This window comes from Leopardus geoffroyi, chromosome B1, assembly GCF_018350155.1.
Source record: "Leopardus geoffroyi isolate Oge1 chromosome B1, O.geoffroyi_Oge1_pat1.0, whole genome shotgun sequence".
In the NCBI taxonomy this organism is placed as follows: domain Eukaryota; kingdom Metazoa; phylum Chordata; class Mammalia; order Carnivora; family Felidae; genus Leopardus; species Leopardus geoffroyi.
Window position 1 is genome coordinate 164051734 of NC_059327.1, and position 14857 is coordinate 164066590.

The 14857-nt window shown below is 43.4% G+C and overlaps 1 protein-coding gene across 11 annotated transcripts in view; it reads right to left on the minus strand.

The window, feature by feature from the left end:
- DCUN1D4 (defective in cullin neddylation 1 domain containing 4) overlaps positions 1–14857 on the minus strand; it is an 86350-nt gene that overhangs the window by 4584 nt on the left and 66909 nt on the right. For 8 of the 11 annotated variants that reach the window (XM_045474094.1, XM_045474092.1, XM_045474098.1 and 5 more), the window contains 2 exons: positions 13783–13891; positions 1086–1190 (listed from right to left, as the gene is read on the minus strand). In XM_045474094.1, the coding sequence (XP_045330050.1) occupies positions 1086–1190; positions 13783–13891 (214 nt within the window). The remainder of the gene's footprint in view (positions 1–1085; positions 1191–13782; positions 13892–14857) is intronic. The other 3 variants (XM_045474093.1, XM_045474095.1, XM_045474103.1) reach the window with 1 other exon arrangement.

Below are 14857 nucleotides of genomic sequence, written 5' to 3' on the forward strand. Positions count from 1 at the left end.
TCAACTCCAAGAACAAGGACCTATTTCTACTCATTTTCCAAAGAAAGCTAACATGTCATGGGATGGCCAGAGAAATTAGAACAGACCATTTGCAGACATGGATTGCCATGTAAACAGACACTTCTCACAGTAAAACTAGAGTTTTTAGACCTGTCTTGAGGAGTCCTGGTTAGGAACATCAAAAGCAATTTTTAGTAACAGTCCTCAAAGAATCGTATCAGCTGGAAGTGTTTCCGGACCCATACAAAAAGTGGGTTGCACAGAAGATTACGGCAGGAGTCAAGCCGGTCAGGGTACGGCCCGAGCTTTCCTCAAGGACTCGGCACCCTCATCCTTTCAAGCAAAGGGCACCTTTTAAAGGGTTTGGGGCTGGAGGGCAAGAAGGATGCCACGTAGGACAACTCAAGTAGCTCAAACCTGCATCTCAGATACTCTCAGGTCCTACAGCATCACACAGCATCAAAACCAGCTCCTGAGAACCAGCAGCTCAGCACTTCTGATCATTAACACTTGAAGCAAACAAACAACGATGGAGTGAAACGCTGGCGTTTTTCTAACGCAGACGTAAAGCAAGTGGAAACTGAGGGGGATACTGCCAGTGCGCCTAACGCTCAGGTTGGTCTAGGTCCCCAAGTTCCTGGAGAGAAGACAGATCTCTTATCTATCTAGACGAGACTAGACAACGATATATCACAAACTTCTTTTAGTAAGAAGGCAGAAGGCTGTTTTTTAACCTTTGCTCGTTCAAAGTGGAAATTCATCTAGAGCCACAAAAGAAAGTGAATCTTGCTCATGCAGAGTAGGAAATCCTGATAGAAGTAAAGCTTTCCGAGCGGGGCGAGAGAAAGGAAAGGACAGAGCTCTGTCTCGCTTGCACCTGCGCCGGGGAGCGATGCGACACATGACCCCACACACAGACACACCCCAAGAAAACGGGTAACTGCTCACGGACAGCAATTACACGTCACCATAATTCCTAAAGGCAGAAAAGTACAACAGACAAAATTACGTGAAATGGTTAAATAAAGTATACTTGGTAGTTCTAAGCAAGCAAACATACATTCCATAAAATAGCAATTTGGTACCTCTAAGAATTGGTGAAAAACTGGAAAAAGGGGCCAGATTTTTCCTAATAACAGTCCCAACATGCACTTGGCAGTGTTTATGTCTAGGCTGCGCTGGTCCTTTTCCTGTTTAACAAACAAAAACAAGGATGAGCCAGATGCCCCCAGATAATAAATTCCAATAATCCAAATTTCTATTTCACTTCGACACAAAATTAGTTAACAGCTCATTTATCATACACCATAAAAACCCTGAACCAAGACTAAGGGAGGGGGGAGAGGAGGCAGTCAAACGCAACGGAGGGCTTAATCGTTTGGGTACCGTACCAATTTACCACAGGAAATTCATGTCAGCTGAGTGATCGCCCTAATGCAAAGCGGATCAGTTATGTAGTAACAATACCGATGATTATTTCATGGGATAAAGAAAAAGCTACAACTCAATCACTCGCCATTTGACATTTCTGATGATCATCCAAATCATTAGTATTGACCCCAAAGCCCGTGACTTAACTGAACGGAATTTAAGGGTTTCGGTTTCCATGCTTAGGAATCAGGTTTCCTTAATAAAAACCATTTTTTCCAACAATTTCATTTCATTGGTAAATGTTTTTCTTGTACCTAAACATGCTGGAATTAAATTCAACTCATAATAAATGCTGGGGCTCTGGGGATTCTAAGAGGACGAATGCATCCCCCTACTCTGCGGGAAAACAGTCTAACCTATTACAGTCCTTCTTACCTTGGATTTATTAGATGTGAAATCTCTTAGCAGAATACACCTAACTAGTAGCCCAGTGAAAAACAACATTTTGTAAGGAAACCAGAAGAGAAATATTACGTAAACCTGAATACGGGCAGATTAAGCTCAAATTCACTGATATTTGCAATTAGGATCCTCCTCTCTCACTGTCCCCTTCTGTACAAGTTTCCATTCCGGAACTACAAGTGGGCACTTTCTATGCAAAGGGCCAAAGGACCTGGGACCATAAGCGGTAACCTCACACATCCAAAGCTAGCCTCCCTGTGGTATTTTAACTACTGTGGCAATTTGCAGAAGTACTTTTCTACAGAGGGAGAAAGTGCCTGGCTATCTCACTCGGGGTGGACTCTAAACGTTTGCCAAATTAACAGACGATGCTGTGACCACCACTGTCAGCCACATATGCAGCCACACATACCTTCCGATAAAATAAATTGTTTCCTCAAGGACTTAATGCTGAAATGCTCTTTAGTACACAGAGAATTTCTGGCCATGACACCAGATTTAGAAGTAAAGGACTAAAACAATACAGCAAATGTGAGGGCCTCACTCAACAACAGCAAACAAGGTAGATGCAGATACAGGAAGATGTGCAACGGGGTCTGTCTTTCGGTCCCGGTCATAAAGCGTAACGACCGTTCTCGTACAGACCGGGTCAGATGGCTCCAAGTCACCCTTCTCTGTTACAGGCCACACAACTGAGTCTGAGGATGGCGGGGGCCCAATTCCACAGTTCAATGCCAACAGGTGGGACCTCCTTTCCACGGCGTTCTCTGCCTGTCTCCCGGCCATGCATACGGGTCTTGCTCAGGGCTGCGGTACTCACTCCCACGGAGAGGAAGACAGTAGAAAAGGTGCTCCCGAGATTGCCCACCTTTTGCCCACCACCTCATTGGTTTGTTGCATTTCAGGGGTTCATACTTCTGTGATGCACTGTGCAAGCAAATGGAAAACTTCCTCTTACCCTGTAACATAGGTGTGGCAGACAGCAACAGCACACCACGCTATAAAGCAATCCACAGAAAAATAAAAAAATAATAACGAGTAAACTGTGGAGAACACACGCGGCACCACAGGACTGGGCCCAAACGTCGTTTGTTGAACAACAGCTCGTGCAGCACAGGGCTGACGCCACCGGCATTCTGGAAAAGCTTTCCCTCTGAGCAGTTTGTCATCATTCACCACACCTAAAATCACTAGTCTTGCCTTGATACATTTGTGCCTTCTTCCAACATCAATGCCTCTGTCCCCATCACAATGGACATACACTAAGGTGACAAAAAAAAAAAAAAAAAAAAAAAAAAAGATACGAAGGACCTGGACAGACTCTTTGCAACAATATAATCATCTGACAAACTGATGATCATGAAGGATTTCAATGCATGTGTTTGGCAGTGATGCCAAAACATGGAGGAAAAGGCATCAGACTCACAGGACCGGAAGCTGAACAGCACTCACTTACTCCTGCTCTGCCAGGGTGCCAGCCGGCAGCTCGCAATCACTAACACCATCTTCTGCCTAGCAAATAAGAGAAAGATATTATGGATGCACTCACGGTCGGAACAGTGGCATCTTGCTGGTAACCAACATTGCCAGTGGGGGGACTTGACTAAGTGCGAATGACCGTAACTGGAAAGGCTCAAAATTCCTGGAACAGCACAGTTGAGAGATCTCACAGCAAACATCTCCTAAACAGCAAAATGGGAGACACACTCAGGGGGTTCTGTGACAATGATCCTAATGGCAGTCTCTGCAAAGGAGTCCCAATTAAAAGTGAAATGAATCTTCTAGAATGCCATGAGGCAGCCATCAACATCATGGGCAGTTTAAAAAAAAAAAAAAAAATTCACCTTAACAAATTCAAGGAGTACGGCAAAGACACACAGAAGCTCCTCACGAGAATTTAAATAGTACACAGTCAACACCAACCCTAAGACCCTCTGCTCTTAGAGCACCAAGGAGCGAGGGACAGATTTCCGCATCTCAAGGTCAGAATCTAAGCAGAAAGTGCCTTGAGAGAGACAGGCAAGAGTCGCTCAGTATCCCCGAAGGCCCGTCAAGGTTAAAGAAGAAGAAATGAAACTTTCCTTCCTGCCTACTCCTGACCCAAAACGTGTAGGTATATATTTCACGCACTTGCATTCAACGTAAGATAACACATTAAAAAACAATTATATTTTTCAAATAATAGGAACCGAACAGGTTCTATACACCAAAGATACACTAACTCCCTACAATACACAACTAGATTCTGCCTTGCTGCCTCCTTAAACACAGATTTTTAAAAAGCAGTTACAGATGAATCAGGCCTCTTAGCGGTGCCGCGTAAAACCAAGGGAATGTATCTGAAGATTTAAGGAAGTTATGTTTTGTATATGGAATAAATGCATTCCTCAGGCTGAAGTCTAACAATAGCTAACGCAGAGAGTAATGAAGTTCTATTAAGGTCTGATCTAAAGTTCTAATACATATACTTTTAAGAAGCACTCTTGTTTATATAAGACTGTTCCAGGATAGGTCTTCTTGTAAAATGTGAAGATTAATCATTTTTTTCCTTAAATGGCTCAAGTGACTTAAGAAACAATAATAGAAACAAAGCAATTAACTGTAAATATGTAAATGTAAGTATGGTATTATAAAGACGAATCTTCTAACATCTTTCACATCCAGTATCCAGATATGCTGTATCAGAGGCCCCCAACTGTTCCAGATGATCTAGTTCCAATTTTCACAAAGTGTTCACAGCTTAAGACTTGTATGTGAAAAGGGGGATGGACCTTGAATTATTAAAATGATGAAGGAAAAAAGCCTTCAAAATAAAAAAACTCCCTAAAATTTTCGAGACAGCCTTTACCAGATGAGCTCAAGAAACAATATATGTGACCACAATTCACAGACATAGATGGCAAGAACCAAGTCGGAAATCGGTGTGTGAGATCCAAACGCCTAAACTGAAAACGGAAGACACGCGTCCTGCACTTCTCGCTTGAGACCACAAGGATTACAAAAATTAAGAGAGAACGCAGTCCTCCTCAACACAGCTACCTAAGAAAACGAACGTAAGGGAAAAATAATGCTAAAGGACTCAAAGCTTACTGTGATTCAGTTTACAAAACTGACAATGCAGTAAATCAGTTTTTTGAGCGGGAGCTTTTTTTTTTTAATGCACATTAAAAACAAGCTAAAAGTCCAAAAAAACCGAGTCCCCTCTCATTGGGAAAAATGAAACTAAATAATTATGCTCTTAGAACTTACCCAGCAGCTCACTTACAGATAACAATGTTTGCAAGGCAATTACTTAATTAAGCTAAACTATTGACACTTCCTTTAGAACAAAAGAAAAAAAATCTGCCAACAGGCACAGTCTCTCCTTGTCATTTTATTTGGCACAGACTGTATTACTGTAAGCACTATTCTTGGAAAACAAGTCATTATTTGAGACTTGAGGTATGCAGACAACCTAAACAATGCCCGTGAAGAATAACACAACAACTATTTGCAATTCTATGGGTAACTTTTACGAAGAACTTAATCTGTGCCAGAAATTGTTGTAAGTGCCTTAAACTCATTTAATACAACAACCGTGTCAGGACAGGCATTATTATAATCCCCACTTTATAAATAAGGAAACTGAGGCACGGGGCACTAAATAACATGAACCAGGAAGTGTGAGTCCAAGCCTGAGCTCTTCACCGAGTACCACGTCGCTTCCCTGAGAAGGAACGAGGAGAGAGGCTGAAATACTGAGGCATAGGGTCCAATTAGCTTTACGAGTACCTGCTGGGCAAACCTGGGTGTCCACAATAACCACAGCGTAATCTTAAAGATAAAACTGACCAGATTTTCAGGGTAACCAACCTGGGATTAGATGACTACATATTCTTTCTTTCTTCCTGCTTTTGTCCTCGCCCAGGACAAAACCTTCTGTTTTCTTCCTCATTCACAATGAAAACATGAGAAGTGGGGTGTGTGTGTGTGTGTGTGTGTGTTGGGGGGACTGTGTGGAGAGGGAAACTAGACAGACACACTGGTTAAGAAGTAAGAAATTTATTAGGGGAAGTGACTCAAACCACCGCAACAGGTGTAGGTTAGAGTCGGGTGGGATTCTCTGGTAAGAGGTTGCTGAACGAGGCCTAGGAAAACTTTCCTTAGTAAACTCTATGAGTGACGTGCTCAGTCACGTCTAATTTGCATGGACAGACATGACTCAGCTGCTATTTAACCGACAGGAAGACGACACAGAAGCTTTGATCTGTGGGGCTCCCTACATGTTCCCGAAACACCCCCTCAGGAGTGGTCACAGAAGCGCTGGGAGCCTGAGGCCGGCAAAGCACGAACAGCCAGGGAGGCTGCGGGAACCACCCTGTCGCCCAGTAAGCACGTGAGAGCGCCTCCCAGTAAGAGGGGCTCCCACCGGGCTCTTCTGCCTCCACAGAACCCTCTGTTACAACTTCTTAAAGCTTTAGTTTGAGGACTGCAAGGGCAAGGACTCCCCCCAGAGAAATGGCCCGCTGCTCCCTGCCCCCCCACGCCTCACAGGGAGGGCTTCCCTGCTCTCCACCTGGCAGCTCCTCCTGACTCCACTTTCCTCCCCACCCCGTGTGGATCCACCTGTGTTGGTCTAGGAGGCCTCTCGAGTCCCTCTGCCCCCCACGCCCACAGCCTCCTCACTCAATCTGCCCCTCATCTCTCCTTTCTGCACCAAGTCCAAACATCCCGCCAGGGGAAGGCCAAGAACGCCCACTCTTCTCAGGGCTAAGACGCTGCTGCTCTCAGGCCCTCTCAGCCCAACATCTGTCCTCCTCAAAACTCCGAGGTGTCCACTCGCTCCATGACTTCAGCACGCTACCTGCCTCTGCCACAGAGAACGGAGAAAAATCAAATTCAACGGATATTTAATAATTATTCCCAGATCAACAAAAACTTACTATAGTTTTTTACCTCATTCCATTGGTACAATCTTACTGTCAATAGATCCTTTGTTTAATCCTGGGCGGCTCAGGTGGTTAAGCGTCCGACTTGATTTTGGATCAGGTCATGATCTCACCGTTTGTGAGATCGAGCCCTGAATGGGGCTCTGTGCTAAGAGTGTGGAACCTGTTTGGGATTCTCTCTCTCTCTGCCCATCCCCTGCTCACACTATCTCTCTCAAAACAAACAAACTTAAAAAAAATTAAAAAGGAATCAAGAAAAAATGGCTGTTTTATTTAAAGGAATTCATACAATGATATTTGCTTGTATAATAAATAATACCTACATCGAGGAAAAAACCCTTCCACATAAAAATACTCAGATGAAATCCCACTTGTATGGAAAAACTGGCCATTTCAGCCCCTGAATGTATGTCCCACCATCTTCCTCCAACAAGACACCACAGGGTGGTGACAGTTTCCAGTCAGGGAAGGCGCTGTGGCTCTGTGAGAAGACAGTGACATGCACCACAGGGGCGGTGCTTGGGCCCTCCTTTCTGGCTCAGTCTCATCATCTACGTAACAACAACACTGGACCAAGTGGCCTCTTATGCTTTCTTTCAGCTCTAAAGCTCCACAATTCCACGGCATCCATAAGACTAAGTTCAAGTCAAAGTAAAATTAGGAGAAAAGGAATGCAACTTTACAGCCAAGCACTATTTTTAATTGGCTACAAGGTTTGAAAGTGAGGGGAAAAAACCCAATCACATCCTCAGGACTATAGTCTTGGTGGAGAGATGTCAAGGAGCTCATTTTACCACTTTCTGGTGTTGTACTATAATTTATTTCCTGGTACATTAAAGTATAAATGAAAATATTTAACATATGCCATTGTTATTTACAACAGGGAATATTTAAGATGTTAAAACGATCAGAAAGTTTCACTTCTATTAAAAGTTTGATTTTGGGGCGCCTGGGTGGCGCAGTCGGTTGGGCGTCCGACTTCAGCCAGGTCACGATCTCGTGGTCCGTGAGTTCGAGCCCCGCGTCAGGCTCTGGGCTGATGGCTCAGAGCCTGGAGCCTGTTTCAGATTCTGTGTCTCCCTCTCTCTCTGCCCCTCCCCCGTTCATGCTCTGTCTCTCTCTGTCCCAAAAATAAATAAACGTTGAAAAAAAAAAAATTTAAAAAAAAAAAAAAAAAAAGTTTGATTTTTAAAAGGTCTGCTGTGTTAATTATGCATTATTACCTCCAGGAGTCATGTTTTAGTAGGAAAAAAGAAAACGTTAGAGGGGGGGTTAAAAGAAGAACTTGAGTTCTGCTTCTAACCAAGATGCAGTTAAGAGAAATCAGATTTCCCCTTTCACTTCCAACAACCAGAAAATTGGACTGAATATATGAAGTGATGCCTCTCACACACTGGACAATGGACCATGACCACTGAGAAAAAGGAGACAGGAAGTAAGCCCTACGGTGATCCCAGCTCACTGCTGGGACACCCCTCTGAGGCCAGAGCACAGGAGGGGGAACCCAAACCAAGTCCAGTGGTCTTGCTCAGTTGGAAAAGACAAGAGTTCAAGGACACAAAGGTGGTTATAATTTATAGGACAGAATACCAAGGTGGGACCTACACAGAGAGGGATCTAGACATTTACAAAGTGTCTCCCTAGTCACTGGCCAAGGACTTCTCTGTGTCTGTGCAAGAGGAAACTGCCTGAGCCTGGGGAAGGAATCACACGGCAAACAAGCAGGCAGGGTTCCTGCAGGGTTAGGAAGCCCCTGCATTCCTACCAGCTACAGTGAAAGGACCTAACACACATGGCCTGGGGTAGAATCCTCAAAAAGAGTCTTACAGTGAAGCTGAATCACCCCTAGACTGACAGCAATCTCCAAGTAACTATAATTATACACCAGGAAAATTTTTAAATCAAACCTTATTTAAAGGAATACTAGAAAACCCTGGAAGCAACAACATAAAATTCACAATATCCAGCATCCAATCAAAAAACAAAGAAACAAAAACTACTAGGAATGTAAACAACTTGTGAAATACGACACATAATCAAGATAAAAATTAAGCAATAGAAAGAAATCCAAAAACGACATACATGATGGTACCAGAAGATAAAGTTGTTAAAACAACTGTTATAAACATGTTCTAGATATTCAAAGGTAGGAGATATTATCACATAATGAGGAGACAAACATAAAAAAAGGCTCAAAAGGAACTTATAAAGATGAAAAACTACAGTACTTAAAATTAAAAATACACTAGCTAGGATTAACAGAAGTAGACACTGCAGAAGAAAAGATTAATATTAGCAGATGTAGCAAGAAATATTACAAAGGGGATGGGGGGGGGGGACCCAAAAAACTGAACGTGGCATCACTGCCTTGTGGGACGGTATTGAGCATCTAACATAGGTATAACTATAATCCCAGACAGAGGGCAGAGGAGAACGGAAAAAATGATGAAGAAACAACAGCTGACCAACTTCCCAATCTAATGCAAACTATATGTCCAAAGATTCAAGAAACTAAACAAACCCTAACCAAAATAAATACAAGGAAAATTATGCCAATGCATATCATTATCAACTTGCTGAAAAGCAGTGAAAAGAGAATAAAAAACAAAACAAGACACTATGTTCAAAGGAAAAATGAACATCAGACTTATCAGAAATTATACGAGACACCAAGGGAGAGAGATTGTTAAAAGTACTGAAAGAATATTAGTCAATCTTAAATCTTTTACCCAGAAAAGCACCTTCTAAATTGAAGGCAAATTAAGAGCTTAGAGAACTCATTACCAGAAAAGCTGTACCATGAAAAATGTTAAAGGGAATTTCTTGGGTAGAAGGAAAATGATACCAGGAAGAAAATTGAATCTACACAAAAGAAATAAAGAGCACAAAGACGGTGCATCAAAGATATTTTTGCCTATTTAAACCAAAAATGGTAACAATGTATGCTATGGGCTGAATGTCTGTGGCTCCCCCAAAATTCGTATGTTGACATCCTAACCCCCAAGGTGATGGTTATTAGAAAGCGTGGCCTTTGGGAAGTGGTTAGGTCACGAGGCTGGAGATTAGTGCGCTTATATAAGGAGACCCCAGAAGCTCCCTCTTCCTTTCTGCCATGTGAGGTTACAGCAAAAAGACAGCCATTCAAGGATCAGGCTCCAGGCAATCACCAGATACCTAATCTTGCTGGCAACCTGATCCTGGATCTCCCAGCCTCCCTTCTACAGAAATAGATTCCCGCTACTTAGTCTCTGGTATCTTGTTGTAACAGTTTGAAGAGACTAAGACAATATATTGTGAGATTTATAGCATGTGTGTGTGTGTATATATATATATATATATATATATATATATATGTAAAATGTACAACAGCAGCAGAAAGTATGGGAGGGCAAAATGAAAGTCTACTGTTATAAAAGTTCTTGCATTATACATAAAGTAGTAGTATATTATTTGTAGACTATGAAAATTTAAAGATGTATATGTAAAGCCTAGAGCAACCGCAAGAAAAATGAAACAGACATGCAGCTATTAAGACAATAGTGGAATGGAATGATTAAAATGGAATCATTAGAAAAAACAAACAAAACTCAATCCAAGGAAGTCATGATAAAAAGGAAAAAGAAACAAAACAGATAAGACAAATAGGAAAAAAATACTATAGGAGATGTAAATTTAACCATAGCAATAATTACATTCAACGTACATGGTTTAAGCATCTCAATTAAGACAGGTATTGTCAGACTGTGTATATGGTATCTATAAGAAACTATATCCTACCTATAAGAAACCCACTTTAAATAAAGACACATGGACAGGTTTACAGTAAAAGGATGCAAAGAGATCTATCATGCAGACTTTAATCAAAAGAAAGCAGGAATGGCTTTATTTGTATCAGACAGAGCAAACTTCAAATTAAGGAATATTACCAGAGATAAGAGACATTTCATGATGCTAACATGTCGATTCTTCAAGAGCATAGAACACCATGAAGTAGATCTAAACCTAGTTAGTATCTGCTTCAAAATCCATGTTGGAAACAACAGGAGGAACAGAGCTGGAGAGTTTAACAATCCCCTCTCAGTGACGGGCAGGGCCTAGCAGGGAGACATCAGGAAGGATACAGAAGACCTGAACAACACTATCAACCGACATGACCTGACATTTATAAAACACTTCCCCGAACAGCAGCAGAATATTCATTCTTTTTACGTGTTTTACACATAACACATTCATCACAGGAGACCATTCTGGACCACAGATGAGGTCCCCATACCTCTAAGTGAACTGAAATTACACAGGGTATCTTCTCTGACCACAACAGAATTAAACTAGGTATCAATAACAGGAGGCTTATGTGGGAAGTCCTAAATACTTGGAAAATAACACCAACAACACGCTTGTAAATAACCAGTGGTCAAAGAGGAAATCACAAGGGAAAACAGAAAACATTTTGAACTGAATGCAAATGAAAATACGTACATCTCAAATCTTGTGGGATACAGCTAAATACACCAAAGCAAACCAAAGGATTCAATAAAAAAATCCATCTTAGGGGCGCCTGGGTGGCTCGGTTAAGCGTGCAACTTCAGCTTCGGCTGTGATCTCACCGTTCGTGGGTCTGAGCCCAACGTCGGGCTCTGTGCTGACAGCTCCGAGCCTGGTGCCTGCTTTGGATTTTGTGTGTGTGTGTTTGTGTGTGTGTGTGTGTGTGTGTGTGTGTGTGTGTGTGCGCGAGCGCTCGCGCGGCTCGCTCTCTGCCCCTCCCCCGTTCACGCTCGCTCTCTCTCTTGCTCTCAAAAATAAACATTGAAAACAATCTTTTAAATCCATTTTAGAGCATATTTTAGCCAAACTGAATCTATTTGGCAATGATTAAATATGCGTGGTAATCACCTTCCATAAAGGGGCTTATTAATTCACTGGTAATGCTCACCAAAAGCAAAGACCTCTGCTGGCTGTTACTGAGGATGCGAAGAAAGAGAAGACACAGTCCCTGGCTCGGTCTGAGAAGACGAACGCCTGTGGTACCCAGACGCCACCCAGACGCCACGGCCGAGCCGGAGGAGGTCGCCAGGGTATGCAGCGAAGGCGCACGACCCCCCAGGACAGGAGGACCCGGGAGGCTGGGCCCAGGCGCCCGACACAGGAGAGAGCTGGGAGAGCACCAACAGGACTCGGGCAGAGGCCCGGAGGGACGAAAGGCAGAAAGCAGAAAGGCCAAAAACGGCGGGCGGCAGGTTGAGCTGACTGGACTTCCCCGCAACACAGGCGCCGTGGGAGAAAGGAAGCCTGGGGTGACCGGCAGCCTGGACTTGAGGCCAGAACCCGGGTCTGAGTCCTGGAACCACTGCCGCGGACAGAGTGACTACGGTGCAATGTGTCTGCTTCTCCGAAGCCCACTCTCCTCCTCCGTGAAGTAGACCGAAAACGCCCCTGCCTGTCACTCGAGAGGCTGCAGAGCAGCTGCAGGGGGCGCATGGGGAAGCCCCACGTGACATCCGGGCACCGGGAACTGAAGGCTTCGCCGAGCCGGAAGGCGGCCCAATGACCCTGGGGCCGAAGGTGGAGGAGTGGCACCCTGCTAATGTGATGCTGGAGGGGACGTGACAGAGTCCGGGAATAAGGGGACCACAGCAGCGCAGGCAAGGAGAAGGAGGACCAAGGGCCTCGATCGGATCGGCAAGGCTGCGGTTGAAGGCGCCACAAGAGGCGAGCAAAGGAGTCCTCGGGGCACAGGCTGCGCTGACGGACCACGGCTGGCGACGGGGCTACGGCAGATACGTGGGCAACTCTGGCCCCCAAACAGAAAAGCTGGAAAACAGGGCTTACTTTGGTGAGAAGGTAGAACGCTTCTACACAAACTTTACCAAACAGGAAGAAACAGCTGACTTTGGGAGGAAAACGATCTCGCGGGATGAAATACTTAATCCTACAAACTGTGTATCTACTCTAAAAGCATCTGGCAAATAACTTCTGCATACGATTACGCTAATGCCATTTAGTGGAACACTGTATTTGAATTTCACCATACCATTTCTGACATCTATAAACTTTCACGGGTTGGGATTTTATGTGAAGGTTACGAGAAATGCAAAAATGCACAAATGAGGACACCACAGAGAACTACTCATGTGCTACCGCAGATGCACCAGAATTCACCGTCGGGTAAACCTCTGGTGCGGAACTAGCAGAGCCGAAGCACGTTAAGCAGTGAAAAAGACCAACATGGTGGTAAGAAAAAAGGGAGGCACCTGACACTGAATTCTCTGCTTTAAATCACAATCGATCAATCAAGCCCAATGCCCTGAATGCACCAAACACACCAACTTAACAGAAAACACGACACCGCTCTTGAATGGAGTGTGACCGTGTGGGCTGTGGACTGCGGGCGAATGAACACAATGCCAACTGGTGCCTCAGAATCCACTGCCTACGGTGACGAGGCTGAAAAACTGAGCCTTCATTCCGCTCCAGGAGAACCGCGGTCACACACTTAGCCCAGCCTCACGATGTGACCAACAAGATGCTCACTTTTCAAAATGACGACTGGAAATTAGGGTTGAATAATGTTCATTGCAATTAGCTTAGGTCAGAAATTCAAACGATTTCCAAATACAATACAGGAAGTGAAACAGAATCAGATCTGCAGTTTACTCCAATAACTCAATGGGTGAAGGTTTGTTGTTTCAGGAGAATGAAAAGCTTTTCTAAGCCTATCTAAACGACATTTAGAAAAGTGTCTATTACATGCCAGTTTATAAATTACTTCTCAGCCAATAGCAAGAGCTATTCAAGGTCTGGCACCATAGCTTTTTGCTAACAAACTACATTTTTGCCCAGAATCAGGGTTAGTGTAGAAAGCGTACATGTAGAAAGAAATCCTAACTAGCACCCTGGGAGTAACTTACTCAACCTTCTTTGCTTGCAGCATGTAAAAACAAACCTCAAAAGGCAATTAAAAAAAAGAGGGGGGGAGGGCAGGAGGAGAGGGAAACATCTGGATAGGCTCCAGAGAACTCACCCGTGCAAAGTCAAATGCATATCTGTAAATAAGTTTAAAGTTTGTAGAATCATTTAATAATGATCTTAAGTAATCCAAAGTATTTCTGAGTTTTTCTGTTGTATCACATCTAGAAAAACAGAATAAAGGCAAATTATAACCTGAGTTTTTTTCTTAACTGGGGCAGTAACATGAAACAGAATACCAAAAGACAATAAAACCCTGGAGTTGCAACACATTCATGATGACCCATTTCCCTACGTTTTTGATTTTTAAAAATTTCAAATGTACAGAAAAACGGAAAGAATGATGAACAAGCACCCATACACCCATCCCCTCAGTTCATAACACACATTGTCACATTTGTGCTCTCACGTGCACTTTTTTCCGTACCACCTGAAAGTAACTTACTAACATGATGACACTTCACTCCTAAACACTTAAATACCATCATCACTCCTAATATTCTACCAGTGTAAACTTTCTTAGCTAATATACAACCCATATACAAAGTTCCCCAGTGTTCCCTCAATTTTCTTCACAGATGCTTTTTCTTGATCCAGGATCCAATCAAGGCTCACGCATTGCTTTTAGTTGTCATATCTCCTTAGTCTCCAGAAGGGTGTCACCTCTCTTCCTTCTTGACAATGCCATTTTTGAGAACGGTTGTTTTGTAGAATCTCCGTTTGTCAGATAATTTCCCTCTGATTATACGTAAGCTAAATGGTTATGACAACGCTGCTTGTGAGGCCCTTCTCAGTGCACCCCATGAGAGGACTTGTAACATCAGTCTGTCCCATTAGGAGTCACGGTAAATGGACTCATTCAGTTAAGGTAACACCCCCCAGATTCTCCATGAACGGGTATTTTCCCTCCTCTGAAACAGTATGTAATCTATGGGATGATATCTTGAGACTGTGAATCTTGTTCCCGAACAACCTTCCATCCGGTGGTGTTAGCCTCCACTGGTGATACCACCCGAATTGACTTTACATTTGAAGATGCAAAACGGTGATTTTTCTGACTCTATCACCCTTACCGGCTGAAGTTATTCTATAAAGAAGAGTTCTACTCACCACCTTTTGCGTTTTCTGGA